General features: G+C 31.4%; 1 protein-coding gene across 2 annotated transcripts; it reads right to left on the bottom strand.

Annotated features, from left to right (window-relative positions):
- Positions 1–6,765: 6,765 nt before the first annotated feature.
- Positions 6,766–15,807, bottom strand: IVD (isovaleryl-CoA-dehydrogenase). 2 transcript variants are annotated; one of them, XM_086445351.1, is made up of 15 exons: positions 15,647–15,807; positions 14,979–15,062; positions 14,841–14,898; positions 13,793–13,917; positions 13,657–13,701; positions 11,918–11,966; positions 11,681–11,790; positions 10,638–10,714; positions 8,751–8,801; positions 8,591–8,655; positions 8,302–8,456; positions 7,868–7,908; positions 7,730–7,784; positions 7,191–7,247; positions 6,766–7,055 (listed from the first exon to the last, which is right to left on the bottom strand). In XM_086445351.1, the coding sequence occupies exons 1-15, from the start codon at positions 15,752–15,754 to the stop codon at positions 6,912–6,914; spliced, it is 1,224 nt and encodes a 407-aa protein (XP_086301477.1). In that variant the 5' UTR covers positions 15,755–15,807; the 3' UTR covers positions 6,766–6,911. The 2 variants fall into 2 exon arrangements, with proteins under 2 accessions (XP_086301477.1, XP_086301478.1); XM_086445352.1 differs by lacking the exon at positions 15,647–15,807 and adding an exon at positions 15,386–15,441.
- Positions 15,808–23,241: the final 7,434 nt, after the last annotated feature.

The raw sequence follows: 23,241 nt of genomic DNA on the forward strand, positions 1-23,241 counted from the left end.
TTTTCAATAGCAACTTCATTTTAGCAAAAACATACGAAATAGCAAAGTTAACACAATCACACAAAAAGATGAGGATTTACATGGTTCAACACTATGCCTATTTCTACGGATCAGATTAAGAATAATCACTATTTTCTCTCAAGTTTTACAATCTTATAAATCGTTATTTATAAATCGGGAATTACAAAAATATGTAAATCTCTTCAAATAAGAAACCTTCAAAAATGAAAAATCCTTAAGAAAATATTATACGATTACTTTTTTTGTATCTCCTAAACAAATTTGGGCAGGGCCACTACAAGACATTTGCACGACAATTTCTTCTTTAAATCAAAATTTAGACAGAGAAAAACAGCATTTTTAATAGAGTTGGTGGATTTAATTAGCAAAAAGGGAGTTGGGTGGGTTCTAAGGGAAAGGTGTCAACAGGGTTTAAGATTGTCTTTCTTGGGTTTAAATCCCAAATTCATCATAAATAACAAGATCTAGAGTTTTATTTAACATCAAAATAAATTATAGACTATAATTAATGGTAATTTCACATATCTTTTGAGAGCAAACAATCAATCCTCCAAACTTGGTAGAAAGGAGAGTATGTGGGAGGGGATGGCTAAGGGTGTCAATGGATTGGTTCTAGTTCAATTTCTATTGGTTTGATTCTCAAATTAATGGAACCAGAACTGAGAAAAAAATTCTCCTTGAACCATTTTGATTTTTGGTTCTTATGGGTTTTTATTGGTTATGGTTCTTAATTGGTTTGATTCCAAGAAATATGATTCTAATTGATTCCAATAAAAAGCGATTCAATTAGAACCGGCATGAGAACATGTCAAATTGTCAAACAAAGAATTCCAATATTATCCTTATTAGATGTAGGCAACCTAAATAAGTAGGAATGTGTAACGATCAAAAAGTAATTTTTCAATCTTTTTAAAGTTATAAGATGAAATAATATAGTACCCTTTATTGGAAAAAAAAACGTCCCAAACACTGGCTTTCTTGCCCCTCTATTTGATCTTTCTTAGTCGTCTTTCCGTGCTTTATTCTCTTTGGGTTCCTTTTTTTTTCTTAGTCTTTTTATTCTAGCTTTTCTTCAAAGAAAATCTTGGAATAAGCTTTTAAAAGATAGATATTAATGTGTGTACTCGTGAAGTTAATATTTTACATATAAACCCTGCTTGGTAAACTACAAATGTTTTGCAATGCAAATGATTTGCGATGAATGATTTACTATTTAGATTTTTTAAATGGTTGAATGATTTAATGTTGTTTGGTAACCATTGGGAAGTCTCTTGTGAATCTTTTTTCGTGATTGGTTGATCATTGTAATAAAAAAAAAATTCATTGTGATTTTGAAAATGATTTGTGATACTTTTTGTACCACAAATCATTTGCCCAAATTTCTTAAGAATTTAGGTGATTTATGCAATTTTTTTGCAATGAAACTCATTTGCATTGTGTAACTAAGTACCAATAAAATTAATTTCAGAAAATTATTTGCATTTGCAAATGATTCGCAGCATACCAAACAAGACCATAGTTTCATTAAAAAAAATTGTTGATACTAGGTTTACCCTCTTGCAAAACGCAAGATTAGATTTACTCCTGTTGATTGTGAGTCAGCATAATTTTTTCTTGATAATTTAACGGTGAAATTTTAATATTTTCTAAATTTTGATTTTGTAATCTAATGAAAAGCATTTAAAAAATAATAATAATAATAATAATAAATAAATAAATTCAAAACGTTACAGTAAAATCATCAAGAAAACTCAACGTTGACTTATGAATAGGGAGTAAGGCTAATCTTACATTTTGCAAGGGGGTAAATCAAATATCACTAATTTTATTGGGGGTGTTTCTAAATTACCCTTAATTGTAAATGTTTTTTTTTTAAATGATGATGTGGCAATAGAAATTCTTTTTAGTAAAATAATGGTTATTTTTTAAATGAATAAGGTGTGAACTTCGGTCCTTTCTCATGAGAGTGAAGTTGAATTAGTAGAAACTATAGACAATTGGATCCAAGATATGTGTTTCTTCCATTTCTATGATTATTTAGTTTTGTGGTGAGGGTGCATTGTTGCTTTCGTAAGTAACCTTGTCAATGGTTGAGTAGAGAGTTATTAATCTAAAAATAAAGGAATGCGTGCATTGACTTTTGGACCATTTGTTTGGTTGGAGAAAAGAAATAATGCATTTAACCATTTTCAATCACTTTTCTTTGTTAAGGGAACCATTACTGCCTACATGACATGTATAACAACATATTGATAATGATTTATGTGGTGGATAAAGTGTTTAGTTATTCAACCATCAAAGGCAAATGAATGAGAAAGAACAATTTCTTAGAAATTAAGAGAGATTCATAAAAAAATAATAATCAAATTCTTGTCCATCTTTATCGAAAGTCAATCCTTGATTCATTTCCATGAGGGTACATAAGTGGTTATAGACTTTAAACATCAACGTTACGTAAATCTAAATTCTACCCTTTAATAAATGTATTAATATATACATTGTATTTCTCCATATAAATCCTTATAGTAAAACTCTTTCCTTACTAACATAGTAAGATTTTGAGCCTTATTAAGGACCGTTTTGCTCAAATAGATTACCACATCAAAAATCCAACGTCATAACCCTCTAAGTTTCATTGAAAAACTCAAATAGAAAAAAAAAAAAAAAAAAAAAAATTCTTTCGAACTAGGTCCAAGGTTTTGAAAATGGACAGTTATCGAACTTCCACATAACTCTCAAACTTAGCAATGAAATTTAACAGTGAAAAATATTTTTCCTTTTTTTCAAAATTCATAGAATTTCGTCCTCTACAATCTAAAGCATTTGATCACGTTTTTGAATGCCAAGAGGTGAGCCCAAGGACCCCTAGTAAGGGTGAAATTCTTACTTACTTAGTAAGGCTAGGGGGGCTCATCCAAGGGAGGAGCCAGGATTTTTTTGTAGTGGGGGCAAACTATGGTTAGTTGTATAGTTGAAGAACTTAAGGGAGGTGAGGATGTGGGGACAAATGAGAAGAGAGGTAAGGGAGTGGGGGCAAATGGGACGTGTAATTAGTTGAAAATATTGAGATGTTTCAAAGTTCTGTGAGGACAATTGCCCCCACCAGCTCCTTACTAACTCCGCCCGTGGGCTCATCTTTATATGGTCTATCATAAAGATGATAATAAAGTTGCCCTAAATTTAAATCCTTCTTTTCAAAGGATACCCTTCGATTTTAGGGTCTATATGATGGTGCAAGAAAAATCGTGGTAAAATAGTGTTTCAATGAAAATGTGATTTTCATGTGTGTTTTTATTAGAAATCAAAAAATATTCTTCGATATAGTCCTTGAAAAATGATTTTCTAATCAAGTGAGAAAATCCCCAACGTTATTCTCTCACGAGTACCATCTACCTCTAAAATGAAAAACCAACTCCCTTTTGGATTTTTTTTTAGGTATAAACAAACACTTATAAGAAAAAAGATCTTCTATGGACCATTTTCTACGACATTTTTTTTTTTCAGAAAATCTTATCCACACTAAATTAACCAATTTTGCTATATTTTTTCAAATCAAACCTACCACCATCAATTTATAACTACCATTAAAGATTCTACCATTTAAAAATAAAAATAAAGGCATATCATGTTAAATCATATTCTCTCTTTTTTCTCCCACTTTGATTTCATTAAACAAAATATATTTTCTCGATCCCATTAATTCTCCTTACTTTTCTTAACTCTCTACCATGTTAAATCCCTATTGTCGGTCGACTATCCCACTTCGAATTTATTAAACCCATTCAACTCTATTTTTTCGTCATCAATAACAACTATGGCTATAATTTCATTAAATTTCCTTCTCATCATAGTTGACAACTATTAATTTAATTTCATCTAATTAAACCATGTCATCAATCGATGATGATGTCTCAACCACAAATAACAAATTTACAGTTTTCATCAAATCTCATAGTGATCTGACCAATATTTAATACACATTTTCTTTTCTTTTTTCAACTCACCTACATTCCAATAAATTAAATTAAGGTTCAACTAGCCTTACTAAGTTAGTAAGGATTTCATATATGCTCACTGAGGGTCCTTGGGCTTAACTTGTGGCATACAAAATCATACTCTGATGCTTCAAGGTTGCAGAGGACAAAATTCACAGTTAAATTTTGCTTTTATATAAAAAATATATAAAAAACTTAATTTTCACAGTTAAATTTTAGAGTTATGTGAAAGTTAGGTAGTCGTCCATATTCAAAACCTTGGATAAAGCCCAAAGGGAAAAAAAATTGAATATTTTTTTTATCTAAGTTTTTTCATGAATCCATAGAGGAATGTGATAATCTATTTGAGTAAAACAAGCCTTAGTAAGGCTTAAGATCTTTCCTAAGTTAGTAAGGACAATATTTGTCATAATTTAATACCTCTTTTTATGTTAAGAAAGAATAATAATTTCCTGACTCCTCCCATCATAGAATCATAGATCATTTGCCTCGAGATACATAAAATTATAAATCTTTTTATTATGTATCTCGAGAAAAATGATCTACGATTCTGTGATGGGCGTATGTCGAATAGAAGTGTCAAATTATCACGACTCATTAAGAAAGAAGTTGTGATTTTCTGACATCCCCTCTGACACACATCCCTTAACATGGCATGTGTTATAAAACCTTAGTTTTTTTTCTAAGAATATACAACTGTACATACTATGATGCATGGTTGTGTATCCCGAGAAAAAGAATATAATTCTAACACATGCCATGCCCGGGCCAATGTGTCAAAGTGGGCGTTAGAGAATCATTACTCACAAGTCCCTAGAAAACCCAAACAGGGAAGATCATCTACACTATAGAAAAAATAAAAAATGAAAAAAGAGGGATAGAATCATTTGCGGCAATTTTAATATTTTAGGTGGGAATCTTGTCCACATTGAAAATGTTAACGTATAGCCAGTACTTAATTAATAATGTGGCACAACATGCATTAAGTGGTTGGTGGCACACATGCAGCACAGTCTCTGGATTCTGGACTCCCTTCCAACCGATGGGCCCACTTCTCATTAATATTAAATTCTTATATAACTTGAAATACAGTCATGATTCGATGTTGGGATGAAGACTTTTCTGTTTGACAGAGTACGAGAAGTTAATCCTCAAGTTCAATAATGGGTGGGACCCACACTTTTGCATGGTCCCGTAAGTCCAATCTTACTGAACTTGATTACTAGATTTGGGATAAATAAATATCAAAAAATTTCGTGAAAGTTCTCAATTAGGAAAATCGTTATTCTAGTACCCTCTTTTGTCGATTACTTACCTAATATTTTCATGGTGGCGTAGATTGTAGACAACTAAACATGGCCCTCTTGACCTTGATCTTCTCTCATGGACTAATGGAACATAACCTAAATGCCCTCCTCTCAAACCCAACATCTTGTAAAAAAAAAAATCACCCCTCAACATTTCAGTCAATAGTTTAGTTGCCCTGTATATCAAAATGATGACATACCCCTTGACCTTAGTCTTCTCTAATAAAATAACAAAATGACTCAGATACCTCAATGTTTTGGTCAAATTTTTAGATGCCCATGGGTTTCAAAATGATGACATACCCTTTGAGCTTACTCTTCTATAATAGAATAATAATAAATAAATAAATAAATCCCTTAGTTTGTTCCTGAAAAACCAACACCTGGCTTACCGTTGAATGGGTAAAAAATTGTATCCAAGATGTTAAAAGAAATAGGATTTTAGTTGTGGGTTGAATATGAGCGCATTTGGATCATTTTATCATTCTATTAGAGAAGGCTAAGGTCAAAGACTATGTCATCACGAGATAAACAAGATGTCTCGGATGATATTTGGAAAATCTTTATGACTCAGTAAAACTTGGCCAAGTCAATTAAGATTTTGTATATTTTAAATAAAATAATTATTTTTTTTTAATTTAAATATTTATTATATAAATAAACCATGATTTCATTAACAAACATCTTCAAATCTACCTTCTCTTCTTAAAAAAGTTATAATTATTTTCATTTAAATATATAAGAAAAAATCATTAAATCGTGATAATCTGACTACCCCACGTGGCACACTCAATCGACTCTTTGACAAGTTTGGGAACCATAGATTTGCACTCCTTGGGATACAAAACTGCACTTTTCCATAAAAATATGTATCTCAAGAGAACTGTGTATCCTGAGACATACGGATCTACCATTCCCAAACTTGTCATGTTACGAGAGCCCATTGAGTGTGCCAGTTGGGGTAGTTAGATTATCACAACTCTAAATTATTTTCAACCGAATTGAGGTATTTCAACGGATTAAGGATTTTACCTCATACAAGACGAGTTGATTCGCCCAAGACAACTATGTCTCCACAAAGGACGAGACAAGACGCCAAACCAAGTGTTGAAACCATGCCAAGGAATGATTGTATGGTGAGGCTTTTCAGTAGGAAAGGTGGGTGTCTCGTATTTCTTTTCCTCACATACCATTACGTGTGGGGAGAGCTCTCAAATATAAGATAAGATGAAATTTGTGCGGCCAACTTTCTATCTGAATTTTGAGTCAACCCTGGTGATGATGTGAAGATCTATCAAGAAATGTTTGATTAGTGGACCCAATTATGTGTGCAAGAAGACACTTTTCAGGAGAACACCAAAGATGATGTGTTTATCAAAATAGCAAATTCACATTCACGCCTAACCCTTAGATGATTTTTTTTTTTTTTTTTTTTTGCCATATTTATTATGATCAATGAAATAAATTATTACTATTATTTCTTGACTCGTTGAGTTCACTTGTGAGTAACAGAGTCAACTCAACCTCACAGAATCGGGATAAGGCGCTGATTTGAAAGAAACTATGACAATTCTAATTCTCAAGCTCATCATTCCTTGAAGAGCTCACGACCGATTATCAATCTTCTGATCTCACTTGTACCTGCTCCAATCTCGAATAGCTTTGCATCTCGAAGAAGTCGGCCTGTTGAGTACTCGTTCACATACCCATTCCCACCTAGACACTGTATGGCCTGTTTCATCCAACATGAACATATTAAGAAATCCTAAATTTAAAATGAAAATCATAATTTTTCTATTTTCTAACAGGTTATAATCTTATGTCGTAAGTCAAATTGTAAGGAGTTCGGCGAGTAAAGTTACTTTACCTGTAGAGCAACTTGGGTGGCTCTTTCGGCAGCAAAAAGTATAACTCCCGCACAATCCTGAAAAGCAGTAAATTCATACAAGTTACTAAACATTCAAGTGTCCGGAGAAAATGTACATAAAAGACAAAATAACCATAAAAGAAATATACAATGTGTAGAAACCGATCGCCATTTTCTTTAGTCCATCCAGAAAAAATGATAAACCAGATAAATAGGATCAGATAGAATACAGGATATAAAATACTCGATGTGGGTGCCAGAAATAGTGGGGTGCCTTACATGTGACCATGTGCAGGGGCGGAGCCAGGATTTTGGTCATGTGGGGGCAAGCAAGAGTAGAAAGAAAAAAAATTGTTGTGGGGACAAGTAAGAGAGGAAGAAAAAAAAATGTGGGGGCAATAGTGGCAGATTTTTAATCTGGCGCTAAAATCTGTCGCAAGAGCTCACTAATCCATGGACTTTGAAAATTTAGAAAACAATCCTTAAAATAGTATATAACATGTAACACAATAAATATGGGAACCAGGATATCGGAGTACCTTACGGTCAACTTTTCCACTATCACAATCCCGTGCAACAGAATAAACGAACGATCTGTAGACACGATAACAGTTAGATTATCTCAAATGAATTTGAAGGCAAACGGAACCAAACATTTTTAGACAAGAAGTTTTAACCTTGAAGATTGTAATGAAGTATACATGTCAGCCATTTTCCCCTGTATTTGTAAGCCAAGAAACATCGTTAAGTGCAAAGGCAGACTACTTCAAATATATATATATATATATAGGTCCCATTCCGCAGCCACGCTTTAGAGATCATCCTCACAAAAATCAACCTAGTCTGAAACTTATAAACCCATCAAAAGTGGTTTACAAATTAACAGTAAAAATCGACGGTCCACAATTCTTCAACTTGTAAACACTTTTGATGAGGTTAGAAGTTTCAGAATGGGCTGATTTTTGTGATGATGATCTCCTCACCATAGAGATTATCCTAAAAAAAATTAGCCCATTCCGAAACTTTTAATTGTAGGACAAAACGTTGGCTCCCTAAGCGTTGGCAGTCAAACGCTATATATATATTAGTTGCTTATATGCCAGTTATGAACCTGTACTAATTGATATTCCCCGATTGGTTGACCAAACTGTTCTCGCTGGCGGACATAAGGAAGAACAACATCAAGGCATGACTGCATTAGTCCAATTGGACCAGCCGCCAAAACAAGCCTCTCTAGATCTAGCCCTGACATCAAGACATAAACTCCTGAAACAAAGAACAATCAGAGAAGTAATAAATTATAGAGAAGATCTTTAACATTTTTATTCGATAGTCTCTCATCCCAATAAGTAGGTATTACTTCATTAATTATGGATTTGGGTTCTTCGTGATGCTTATACCTTTTCCTTCTTGACCAAGAATATTTTCTTCAGGAACAAAGCAATTCTCGAAAACAAGCTCACATCTGTATCATTGTTGATGAGTAGAGCATTAGAACATTGTCGGACGTAAAAGAAAAAATAGAGGAAAGATCGTAACAAATGAGCACAAAGAGCATACGTATCACTTCCTCGCATGCCAAGTTTGTCAAGTTTCTGAGCAGTACTGAAGCTGCATAAAAAAGTTAACAGTAAAAAACCCAAAGATTTGCAATGTTTCTGCAGGCAATTTTACAAACTTCTATCCATGTTTATTAATGAAATATGTTGGGAATTTTTGTGGTATTACTTCTAATTTTGCTGTGATCTAACTTTCCATTTTCCTTATTAAGGATTCCTTCCATTATGCATGCATGTCGGACCCTGCTTCTTTCTTAGCCAGTCAATAGAATTTGACCTATGCAACAATAAAATGGACATGTATGTTGGAGTACAAGATGGCATCTTCATAAAGCAGACATGTCCATACTCCCTGGACATGTATTATAATTGTTTTTTTTTTGTAAGTAATATAAGAAAATATTTTTGTTATATATTATATAAATAAAAAACTTCTCTGAAACAAAAAAGGAAAGGACTATATGAGAAGTAAAACAAAATATTTTCGTGTACCATAACTTAATTTATATAAGTGGGAAGACAATAATACAATTATTAATGTTCTTTTTTTTTTTCCTTAAAAACTAAGTTACTCATATTGTGTATAACAACTTTGTAAAGCAGTATATTGAAAATAGAACCCCAAGGGGTTGGCCTAGTGGCAAGCCAAACCTAGATAAGCTCCTTAGGAAGGGTAGGTCAAGTGTTCTAAACCCCATGAAGCAAAGAATTCCTTGGGGCTACCCTCCAGGGTCTGGTTGACCCTAGACTAAACCAGTTGCAAGAAGGACCTTTCGAGGGGGCGGTGCGTGTGACCATGGGATTAGTCTCACCCCCACGATAAGCAAAAAAAAAAAATATAGAGGATAGAATGCACCCACTCAGATGTTGAATTTGACTGTTCAACTGATTAGGATCATTGATATACATGTATCTACGACCATGGATAATATGAAGGGTGACATCCACTAAATGGATGGGCTCTTGGCTGATTGAATAACATCCGCATCTACTTTTTTTTTATAGGTAGGGTTAGTGGTTAGTTAGCAAATGAAGTTGGGTTCAAGGGGGTTTGAACCTAGGACGTGGAACGCGTCTTCCCACGTCTTACCACTTAGCTAAGTTGGTACTTCAAAATTTAAAAGATTTTTTTTTCCCTTTTCAATTGAACCTTTTTTAGGATAGATAAAGGGTTAGTGTTTGGCAAGGAAGGTAGGTTCAAGGGAGTTTGAACCTAAGACATGGGAACAACACTCCACACTTGATTGAGTTTAGAAGGTTCTCTTATACATTAGCATACATGTACTCAATAGCAATTTACATTTCTTTATAATCATAGTCACCAAGTCAGGGTTCGGGAGTAAGTAGGCAAGGGGAAAATTCGGTAAAATCTGGAAATATCAGAAAAAAGTCAGGTATTCTCATATCATATCATCAAGTTCCATATTGAACTAGAATGATAAATCAACAATTCCCATATTGGTATCATTTATGCAACCAAAACAAGTAACCACATATCCACAACATATTCAAGGTTTATACTATTCAAAATATAAAAAGATCACAATCATGAGTCCAAATTAAGATTCATTAACAGATCAAAAACATCAAATCAATGTCATCCTCACTATTTTACGCATTAATCGTGAGGTTTGTAAAAGTCACGTCTTATTAAAAAAAAGTTGTGATTAAATCAGTGAGGAAAAAAGTCATGATTTAATTGCAATTTTTTCAATATGTCGGAGACTTTGGTGACTATGTTTATAATAACCACCATGCCATTCACCTGTTTCTTAGATCTTCTTCAACAAACAATTATTGTGATTCCTTCAGATCCCGCTGTAATGTTAGTTTTTGCATAAACAACCTAGCATCAGCAATAGCTTAAAAAAATTGTGTAAATAAATACCCTGGCATCCCTTTTTCAATAATGAATGCTGTGATTCCTTTGGATCCTGCTTTAATGTCGGTTTTTGCATAAACAACCTGAACCAAGTCACCAATCAGTAACAACAAAAGTAATGAAGTGGAAATAACATTATCATAAGATGAATCATCAATCACTGCTTATGTGAGAAACAAAATAATTCTGGGTGATTTTTCTTCCTTGTAATTCTTTCGCGGGCAACAAATATTTTACAGATAAAGCATTTTTTTTTACTCCTATTGCTACATAAGTAATGCTGGAAGTAGCTAGATAGTGAAAAATTTTAATCTCATTTCAATGATTAAAAAGAATAAAAAAATTGAGAACATATCAGGGATTTAAAAACCATATGGGGTGGGACAATTCAGTCAGTGAACATGCCCCAAAACCGCTTTTATCAAAAAGCTGTTCTTATCATTAGACCCCCTTCAAATCAAACAAGTAAACTGGCGAACCATTCAAACTGGGAGTTAATCATTTCGATTCTCTATGAATTGGAAGTCTATTATTTGGAACGTACGACACTTGTCTAGATAAAATTTGTTATTATAGAGAAAAAAAAAATATGTTCAAATAAGGATGAGAAAAGAAAAGGGAGTTTTCCCCTCAGTGATGGTCCCTGAAATCCCAAAAGATGGAGTACATCCATTTTTCCTATTTCAGACACCTCACATTTTTGTAGACGGTGTAAAATCAGGTCCAAGATGTCGAAGCCTTATCCCGAAAATTTGGGTTCGGCAGAACAAGATTGCAGGGGCAACAAATCCTAAATTTTGACGACCTTGATGCATCCCTGCGCTGTTGATCTCTTCTTTGTAATATTTTACATTTTCACTCACTAGGAAAGAATAGTATTTCGTGATTATTATTGTTATAAGAAATTTTGGAAACCAAAACAGAGCAAATAATAAATTAATTAATTTAATTTCCAAGAAAGTTGTGTAGATTGTAATAAAACAAGCTAAAGGAACTTAAAAGCCATTCTCGTGCATAACAAAAGATAAAAAGGATTCTCATGGAAATACCAATGTTTGAGCAACTGGACCATTAGTACACCACATTTTGTTCCCATTTATAATATAACCACCATCGACACGATCAGCTTTGCATTTCATGCTAACAACATCAGAACCAGCTGGTCATAACACAAATGAATTAGAAATCCCACATTAAACATGATTGAATTTGTAAGAGAAAAAACTGAGCTTCAATTGTAATCTAGAATGGGAAACAAAAGACAAGCATTAATTCATTGAAGTTACCATTGGGTTCACTCATTGCCAGAGCTCCTACATGCTCCCCGCTGATTAACTTCACGTGGAAATAGTATATATACTTAGTACGGACAAAAGTATTGAAACCAATGACAAATAATAACATAATAAATTGATACCCAGATGTGATTTTTGGGTTATTCTTCCATTTGCCATGTGTTGGGGGCTTTGGAAAGAGAAAAACAAAAGTGTGTTCCAGGGAAAGAAAAATTCTCCTCAAGATGTGATTTTAGAGATTTTTGGTCTTCTCTACTACTGGAGCAAATTATGTAAAGATTTTGAAGGAGTCTATTTTGAGGATTTTGTGTGGGACTATTTATGCGATGTGTAATTGGTTTTGGGCGGGGTTGCTTGTGGCCGTTGGCCTTTGTGTATTTCTTCCTTTTTAGTTTCTTTCCTTTTATGGTATTGGGGGCCACCTCAGCCTCTTGTTCACTTCTTTATCAATGAACTTTTACACTTATAAAAAAAAGTGATACCTAGATTCTAAATGCTCTGAGAAATGTCAAATGGTTCTAAGCAATATTTTCATTTTCTTAATCAGAAAATTGATACCTTTCCTGCATAAATGGCAGGACCGATGACACACAAATACCATCAATAAAAATAGTATCCAATAAGTGTTAGTTCGTTAACAGAAAAGTAGACATCTTGCACACACAAGTGGGATTTAATCAACCAACAGTTGTTACCACAGTGACAATAATGACCAAATTTTTAAAAAATTCACGATTGATTTGCAACTTTTTCAATTGGCTACTTACTCCCAATTAATTAGATAAGGTTTCAAAAAATCACACTTGTTTTTAAAAAATACTAACTTCATGGATTAATCACGAAGTTTGAAGTTGAACAATATTATGTTTAATATATGAAATTTACATTTTTATAATAGATAATATATTTTATTTAAAAAAATCCATTTTTTTGCTGACTTGCATCAAAACACTCTCTCACTAGTGTTGTCATTTGTCCTTGTTGTACGTGCCTAAATTGCCTTAATAGACTTTATTCTATGTCCTAATGGGGTAATTTTTGGATTCTCCTAGTGCTTTTTTCTTTCTTTCTTAGCCTTTCCACTAATACATCTTAACATCCTCATCTTTGCTACACTCATTCTATGAATATATTTTCTAGTTAAGCAAATTCAGCTTCATAAATCATGGCTGACTCGTTGGATTATTGTCTTGTAAAATTGCCTTCTGATTTAACTGAGGCATATTGGTTACAAAACATTTTTTTTGATAAGTAAATTTTTATTGAAAAAGACAAGGAGGCCAAGGCAGCCACCCAACTGTACAAAAGAGGGGGCAACAGACATAGACTACGAAAAAAAAAGGCAAACAACTACAATACTCTCATACATCACATAGAGAATCCCAATTAAACATAAAGTCCTCAAAAAAGCTCCTCTATATTCCTTAAAAGATCTTGCTTCAAGAGAAGACTAATCCCAAAATTGAGGTGATGTCGGTTACACAACATTGCAGAAGAGTGTCTTCGTGTTAGCTACCTAGATAAAGAAAATGGTCGCTTTCAGGTATTCATTTTGGGGTTTCCTTGCCTATCAATCTTAAGTACTGTCTCATCTGTATCAGCACGAGTTCAAACTCATGCAAATAGATCTGGCACAACCCTACTCATTTCATTAGGCATATCTTCAACTATTCAGCTAAATATGGAAAGCATTATAAAAAGGTGAACATGGAAACATGTAAACACAAAACCTTAGGTAAATATTTGTGTTTCTGAGAAGGGCTCCCATGCCGCACCTACAACACAATTGAAACTTTATGTTATTGGAAAGATATAAAGAACTCAGGCAAATATCATTATGTTTAAAACTGAAGTTCTCTCAGTTACCAACTGATTAATGCATAGGTTTGAATGGGCGCCATAAGAAAGACCAACTGATCCAGATGCACGACTGATTTCTTCCATTGCTATGCAGTGGTACAAATAACCAAGACCAAGTCCTCCATACTCCTCTACAAGCAAACCATAAGTTAAGTTTATGGAACCTAAACCAACTAATAGACATTTTCAAAATGCCCAAACTTTTAAATATGAATCACTTGAAGAAAATTAAGAGGAGAGGAGAGGGTAAAGGCAATCTGAACATAAGTAGATTATGATTCACGGAAGAGTGTACCTACATGGTCTATAATTTTATTTTTTTTCTACATAATTGAAGTGGCCTTTTGCATAAAATTGCAAAGACCTAGGAAGTCTTCCATCTTTTATCCATTAAATTCACTGAGTTAAGATTCAAACTTGATCAATTATTAAGATGAGTGGGTGGGTTCGCAAGAATTGGAGGCATGCACAAACACAATATGTGATGTAATTCAAAAAATTAGAAGTCATTCAATCTATCTCATTGTTCCCTAATAAGGGTATCTAAGTTTCTAAATAAACAAAGGATGGTTATCAGCAAAAATACTTCAAATTGAAAAAGAGAAAGGAAAAAAAAAGCATGGATACGCAATGAGTTCGAGTAAAAGATCAGTCTTAGACGAACTTATGGAATGTCTTAGATTCAAGAACTACTTAAAACCAAACAGCTTGAGTTGGGAACTCAACAATGGAAATTAGACAACTGTTTTCTTCAATAAATATAATTGGGACTATAACCTCGGCTAAACAGTCTAAATGAAAGTAGAAAAAATTACAAATTTATCCTTGTTAGGATATACAAAGAATATGCCTTGAGTTCAAATGGGGTACCAATACTGTTCAATAAAAGAGACCCCCATCCCCTAAACTAGAAGTTTTGCATTGCAGTCTTGATAAATATGACTACTGATCTATCCAATCTTACTGATGTGTATTTCTTTGATAAACAACATTTCAAAAAATATAACTATAGTGGTTTAATTTTTTTATTCTGTTCTCCGGTATACAACTATACCTGGTGCAGTAATGCCATGGAGATTGAAATCCCCCATGAGCTTCCACAAGTTAATCTCCTGGAAAAAAAAAATCAAATCACCCAGATTCAATAAGCAAATATTTAGGAAAACTTGAAGAGCTAGTGTTTGATACAAACCTCCGGAAAATAGTTTGTCCTGTCAATTTTTGATGCATGAGGAGCAATATTTTCTTGTGCAAATTGTGCAACACTTTCTTTAAACTGTAAACATCAGAAAACAAAACTATCAGACAGTAATCATAGACTCAAAGAGGCCTCATACAATTCAACCTAGAAATCGACAATTGACTCCAAGAATATTAAATCAAATCATGGACAAACGATAACTAAGCGGATAAATCCTCTCTGGGATTGAATAGAATGGTTTGCAGAAATTATTCCATTTCGTAGTGGGCTTCCACCCAAGATAAACAAGTTTAACGAAAAGGAACAAATACTTGAAACACATAAGGAATCCCATAGTACAACAATCGACACACCCTATTAAGTTCCCAAAAAACAACGATGGAGACTCGACGACAGACCTAAGAACCCATCCCTTCTGAAAGGTTGAAACTTGACACATCAATCCATCTCATAAGGGCAGTTAACTAAAGCCTCTCAAAAATTACTTGGGAGCCAACCCATCTTTAATTACCAAATATTGCAACAAAGAAAATCTCCACAGAAGAAAATAATAATAATAATAATCTCTGAGTTACCCAACTCGAATTAATGGACTAAATCCTCTCAAACATCAACAACACTAGAACTGAAGCAGAATCAAATAAGTTGAAAAAATATACCTGGATCTGGGTATCATCAAATAGTAGAGAAGTTGAAAAACAAGCTTGTTGTCTCTGCTTTCGGATGAGAAGAGCAGATAGAGACCTCACAGCAGAAAATCTGAGCATCTTTGAATTCTTATTGTAGAAAAATATGAGCAAAAAAACTGAAACTTTTTGTGAAATATAAATAAGAGAGGCGACGAGATAACGACAGATTCCTCTTTAACTACGAAAGTTCAATCTAATCTACTTTTGGATATTTAAACTTTAAAGTACACGGACGGGCCAAAGCCGCGTCCGTTAACAATTATAGAAAGAAACTACTATTATACCACACCATATTTCTATTATCACGCACCAATCATTAGGGTTACACTAAAAGATCTCCTCTAACAACCACCAACACGACTCGAATGATATTTTGAAAATCTTAATGGAGTATATTGAGTTTTTATAATTTTTTATTCGATTAATTAACTTTTAATAATTTAAATAATTAGTATCTAAATAAAATTATGATGGTATGAATAATAATCTTATAATCCTCTTTTATTTAAAAAAGATTAATTATAATTATTTACATTTAATCATATCTCTATAATAAAATATATCGATGGACCTGGCTCCTTTATTCCCATATAAGGATGGGTTGGGATTTCGCTATAAATTTCGAGAATAATTTTTAAATTTATTATCTCCTTTTTTTTTTTAATATTGTTTTAAATTTATTATGTTTTATTTTCTACCCTCCTTTTCAAAAATTACCTTCTAATTTTATTGGCTTTTTTTTCTTTTACCCCTTGACCCCAAAGAGGATGTCAGTGCTAATGAAAAAATAATAAAATAAATGTAATATCCTAAAAAATAATTAAATGTATAAATATAATAACATTTGCATATAGAATATTTACTTAAATATAATTTATATATATATAAACTTTATTTCTATCATTTTGTACACTTATAATATTTTTTTCTCTTTAGGGTAAAATGATAATTTCACCTCATGGTAGATTAGTTACTTTGAAAATACCATTATTAGAAAAATATTTATCTTTTTTACTTGAGTTTGATAAAAATTCGGAAAATCATAACTTAATTGAAAAATAATAATTTCTTTATATTAAGGATGTAATCGTCATTTTCATTTGAATAATTTGTACTTTTGGGAACCTAAATGTCAAAATATCACTATGCTCAAAATATAAAAGTTGCATAGAATATAATTTTACAGAATATATCAAATTTCCTAAAATTTAGGAGACAAAATTTTTTTTGATTATTTTGCCCTTTCACATATTTTTATCTCTTCTTTGTTTTCTATGTGATTTATTTGGTGATAATCTTATATTTTATCATGATATATTATATAATAAAGTGTTACAAATAATTTAATAATATTGATGATCTTATTGGTTAAAAGTTGATAATTTTTTTAAAAATAGGTATTTTGGTCTATTTATGCGAGGTCCAATGATAATGAATTTTTCTGAATTTTCAAAAGTCAAAAGGTGGCTCAAAATGTTTTTTTTTTTTTTTTTAAATTGTCTCTAGATTTTAGAGAATAAATGGAATGGTTAATTAATGCTTATCCCATAAATTTAAAAAATTTGAATTCATAAAATTCTCTCATGCCACATGTCACTTTCCTATTCCATAGAATCCTATTTCTTTGAATCTAAAAATAACATGTGTTTTAATTTTATTAGTTAATTATATCAAACTCTAAGAGCATGTGTGGATACAGGAGCCATTAGTACTTAGAACATAAATACTCCTAAAGTACTTTTTGAAGTACTGTTTGGAGTAGGTGGATAACTGTTGTATGTTTGGATGCAGGTTCTGAGAAGTATTGTTAGAAGTACTTTTAATAGAGTTTTGTATTTGAAAAATATTATGAATTCTATTAAAATGACCAGAATGCCCTTATAAATATCAATTATTATTTTTAATATATAACTCAACAAATTATGCTCCAAAAGAAATAAAAGTAGTTACTATTTTTATCTATAAACACTCAACAATTATAAACAAATGGAAGATATTGTCAGTAAATATATGCAACCACTAAAAATATGAAGAAGTTTTCACCACATCAATGGATAGTAAAGTTGTATGTAATTGTTCACATCAATCTTGCAAGAAGAAACGTTCAACCATGGTTGGAATCCTCATGGATAAATAATTGAGTGAACACTTGGGAGAGCTAGAAATCCAAATGCTACATTAAAAGGCTACTACCACATCAATGAATAGTAATATAATATTATTAAATTGCATTTTTTATGGTATATTTATAATTTTTAAAATTTGTGAAGGGCATACTTGTCACAAATGGTACACCAAAAGGCTACCACCACATCAACGGATAATAATATAATATTATTGTAATTACATTTTCGAGGGTATGCCTGTAATTTTTAAAATTTATAAGAGACATACTTGTCCCAAATGCTACACTGAAAGGCAGCTACCACATCAATGGATAGTAATATGATATTATTCCAATTGCCTTTTTAAGGATATGCTTTTAATTTTCAAAATTTATGAGAGGCATACTTATCTCAATCCCATTATTTTGATAGTGTTTTGTGGCTTCGCGCAAGAGTAGTTTAAAGAAGTAGCACTATCAGTATTTTGTGAAAAAACATCAAAATGACTCCAAAGTAAAGTAGTTCTCTCCGAGAGCTATTTATCCAAACACCCTTAACGTGCTTTTAACTCCCTGTAAGAGTCAAAAGTACTTAGAAAAATCAATCCACACAGGCCCTAAGATGTTTTCATGTTGTTCAAAAATAAATAATCAATAACGAAGGTGAAGTAGGGATTATATTAGCCTAAATAAGTACAAATTATAAAATCAAGGCCATACCAGTTTATTGGGAACCTAGGTTATTATTGGGGGATCATAAAATAACTTTTGAGATTTTAAAAATCTTGGAGGTCTACTTAATTTCGTGTTCACCTTATCCCACTTCCAAATATTTAGAGAAACACCATTATTTACTAGAAAAACACCATCGAAGAAGTGCCTAAAACTTTTCTCTACTAAAGTCGTTTGCTTTCAGGCAAAACATGAAAGTTCTTCATTTAATCAATTTAAAACATACTTTATTTATATACCATAATATTAGGTAGGTGCATATTGATATTTTTTCTTAATCTTTTCGTTATAATAGTGTTATCTTATTTTTCTGAAGTTTTGTGTGCATATTTTATTAATGTAAGAAAAATTATGTATTTCTTTTTATATATTATTTATAGGAAAAAGATTCATTAATATAAATAAATCATGATAATAAAATTTGAAAAATGATATATATATATACATTAGCATAGCAGATTAGTAAAAATCCTGATTAAACAAACAGGTGCCAAAGCGTCTTAGGGTGAAATGTCCCAAACTTCTCGTAGAAACCCTCATGTTATGTGAGGTGTATAACCTAGTACATGCATGGCCCGTGTAACGTGGAAAAGACGTTTGCATGAACAAATTTTATTTATTTATTTATTCATTTAAATCTTTATATCAGTTAGACAATAGAAGATTTACAATATTCTTCATTTACTCGATATGATTATTATCTCGAATAAATCATGAGTGAATATAGTAATACTTATGAAGATTTTTCTCACATTGTTTATTTAATTTTTTTTCTAGATGTTCATCCCGAAGAGGTGTCTTAGTCGAATTATAGAAAAAGTGCATTTTTATATTTTTTCTATTTCAAGTTTGATTTGTTACAAAATAAATTATGCGAAATAATAAACCTTGTGGGGATTTATTCATTTTTATTTATTTATTTTTTTTTTAATCCTATGTGATATGTAATAAATCACCTCAAAGGAATGTTTGGGTTGTTTTATGAAATTCTCTGAATAATGAATTAAAATAATAATTGGTTTCTCTTTTATTCCGAACGTTGAGTAAATTAGATTTTATTTATATTTTACCAAATAAATTACTATTTTTGAATATTCCACCATTGATAGAGGTCGAAAGTATCTTTCAAAAATAGAAAAAATCATCGAAAACGAATGAATATTAAGATTTATATGTATTTTTTTTTTAATAAACTATGCAAATATGAATTCTTACTGTCTTTGTAAGTAGGTTCTGTTTCAGTCTTCTTTTTTTTTTTTTTTTTCTAAATATAGTTAAAACACAAAACTTTTAGGTTTATGTGTTAACTTTCCAACCCCACCAATCATTCGCAAAAATACTGAGCATACAATCTACATCGACCATTTCTTTAAAATGGGCCTGTTTTGTCAGTAACGGGACAACACACATTTGTTAATTTTTTCTAAATTTTTCTCTTATATTTTCAACTGTAATGTATAACTATTCTATTTTTTATTTTTTATAAAAAATAGATTGAGTTGAGAATCTAACGATTTAGAGAACACATCATATTGAGGTGTCTTGATAATCGTATGAAATCATACATTTTAGATTACTGATGCTTTCTTCTAATATTGACTATTATAAAAGGTTTTTAAGTGTTAACTATGAAATCTCTTTTACTAAAATCAAACATATATTTTTTATATCTTAAATAATTTATAATTTTCTGATCTTCAATATTCGGATCTACATTTTAACTCACAGGTTATAAGTCAGGTCATCACAATAAGAAGGTAAAACAGTAAAATGACATTTGAACGTTGTCAACTAAGGGTGCAACTTGGTTTGGTTTGAGGTCAAATTGGAACTTGTGAGAGGTATAAAGAAATTTGCCTTTTTAGTTCCGGTTGATTTCGTAAGTTTCTTTGATGGAGTCTCTCTTGCTAAGGAAATGAAAGGTGCTGAGTATTCTCTTCCACCTTGAATATCGAAAATAAGTATATGCGGCTAGGTAGTGCAATATAGCGAACCGACGACGTAGGTCAATTCCACTAAATAAGAACTAGAATCGAACCAATCCAAACCAAACTAAAGTCGATTTAGTTCGATTCGATTCTATGGGTTGCCAATATTCTATAAATTGTAATATTTTTCAATGAAAAACACAATCATATAATAAAAATAAAATTTCATACAATAAATCACTAATCTATCCATATAAAGTCATTAGTTTATCCATGAAAGATTATGGTTTGGTTTGATTCTCGGTTTGAACCAAACCAAGTCGCACCCCTATTGTCAACATTTGTCATGTGGGAGGTAAGTGCAATTGTCCAAACTTTAAGGGCCAACACAAAATTCTACCAAAACATAAGGGGTTAAAGTGTGATTTACCTTTTTTACTAATCCACCAATGCCAATGAAAGAAACATAAAATAAGAGGGTAAAATAGTAAAATGACATTTGAATATCATCCATGTTTGTCGTAGGCTAGGTAAGTGCCGTTGTCAAAACTTTAGGGGTCAATATAGAATTTTACCAAATCATAAGGTTTCAAAGTGTAATTTACCCTTTTTTTATTATCCGCCCATGTCTTCTTCATGCCAAAAGTCCAAAACAGCAAGAAAAACACAACACAAGAAAAGTTGAGAGACAAAGAAGAGAAAGAACAAGATGAAGAAGAAATATTCTAAAATTTTCTTTAAACAAAAAGACCAAAGATTTAACTTCAAAAGGAAAAGAGAAAAGGGAGAGGTAGAGGGAGATCATATAGGAATTTTTCCTTGGAAAAGGTACCTTTAACTATAAAATAATAATAATCATAAAATGACTTATGATGGTTTTTAGAAAAAAAACAATCACTAATGTTGGGGTGACATTGGATTTATTGCGATTCTCACATTCCTAACATGCATGGAGGTGCACACATAATCGTAAATTCTTTTTACTTGTATCTCGAGGAAATGCATCTACGGTTATGTGTGCACCCCACATAAAAAAAAAGGTGAGAATCCTCAATAAATCCCAATGTCACCCTAGCATGACTCGAAAATAATAGAGGGGTAAGCAATTTTTGACATTCAAACAATGTTATTTGATTTAATTGAGATGGATCAATTTTAGGTAGTCGGTTAATACATGATATATATATATATATTTTATATTTGGGATTTTGAATTCTCTCTCATTATTGAAGACTATATATGATCCAAATTTTCCTTCTTATATAAATAATTCTTGAAGAAAATATTAAGGAAATACTAGTCACAACCCACGATTGAGACTCTCCATCAAATAGACGGTTAAGATATTAAGGGGTTCCAAGAAAAATGCATCGCTAGGAAATTAGTACTAATCCCTAGAAAATTTATACTAATCCCTAGAAGGTTAGTACTAATTTTTAGGAAATTTGAGCTTTTTCTTCTTATGAAAAATCTCAATCATAGGTCGATATTAGAAAAATAACAAAAAAAAAAAAAAAAACTAAGAGACAGAGATATTGAATGTCATATATTCTTAGTTGGTGTGATATATTAATTGGGAAAATGACAGCAAAGGTCTATTTTTTGAAAATATGAATCAAAAAGTCCCGTACGTAAAGATAGTAACCATTTCGTATTCACGAGGACTTTTGAATTGAAAATACCTTAATTACCCTTCCAACAACTTTAGAAACTTGAAGAGACGTGATTGTTACACCTCCTCGTGAATATTTGAGGTACCTGTGCATTTTAAAATTAATGATATGCCCTCATCATCATATATTAGATTTACTAAAATATTTAACAATAATTTTAAATATATAAAACATAATTTTAAAACTCAACTTGAATGATCGTAAAATTGAATCAACTAAAAAACTTGACACAAATGAAATCATATCAAATTTAATAAATAAAAATAAAAATATTTTATTTTCTACAAAAATATTAACAAAACCGAATACTCGATCAATATTTTGAACTGACTCGGTACATTTTTGAGCTGACTCGGCTAAGTTGATTTGACAAGTTGGTTCTAGCAACTTTGGGGTTGAGTCACCATGACATCCAAAACATTTACGGAGTCACCTCTAAAACAAACCACGATTCCTTTGAATTTTTAAAGTTGTTAAAAGGGTAGTTTCAGTATTTTTTTAAAAAAATTTCTTGAAAAAGTCCTTTTTGGATTAATATTTTATATAACGTCTGAAATGATCCGTATTCTTTGTTAAGAAACTTTTCGATCCATATTCTCAATAAAGAAGTCTTTTAAGTCACTTTCCCGATTTAATTGAACCAATTGATGCGATGTAATGAAAAGTTAGTTCGAGATAGAAGTTCTTTTAAAAGGGATTTTCTTAATCCGTCTAATCCATTTTACACGTAATCCCTAAAAATATCTTCCAATCATAATAAGAGATATTATCTAAAGATTGAGCAATTATAAATGTCTCAATGAGGCCATTTACAATAATTATTTATAGATGTGAAAAATGCATCATATCTCCAATATTTTTTTCTTCATAAAAAATAAAAATGCAACATCTTTTAGTGAAAAATATCTAATAATAATAATATTATTATTATTAATAACTTATTACTTTTAATCCATAATTTGCATGGCTTTTGTACCATTATCAAATATTTTGATATATATAAAGTTTTTATTAAAAAACTTTTGCATTAATTAAGTTATTCAATTTCTTACCATTAATAACAAAGTACAAGCAATACTTTTTGAATTAAAGAACAATTCCATTCTTTTAAATAAAATTATAGCAAAA

This window comes from Akebia trifoliata, chromosome 6, assembly GCF_017979445.1.
Source record: "Akebia trifoliata isolate Shusen 1 chromosome 6, ASM1797944v1, whole genome shotgun sequence".
NCBI lineage: Eukaryota > Viridiplantae > Streptophyta > Magnoliopsida > Ranunculales > Lardizabalaceae > Akebia > Akebia trifoliata.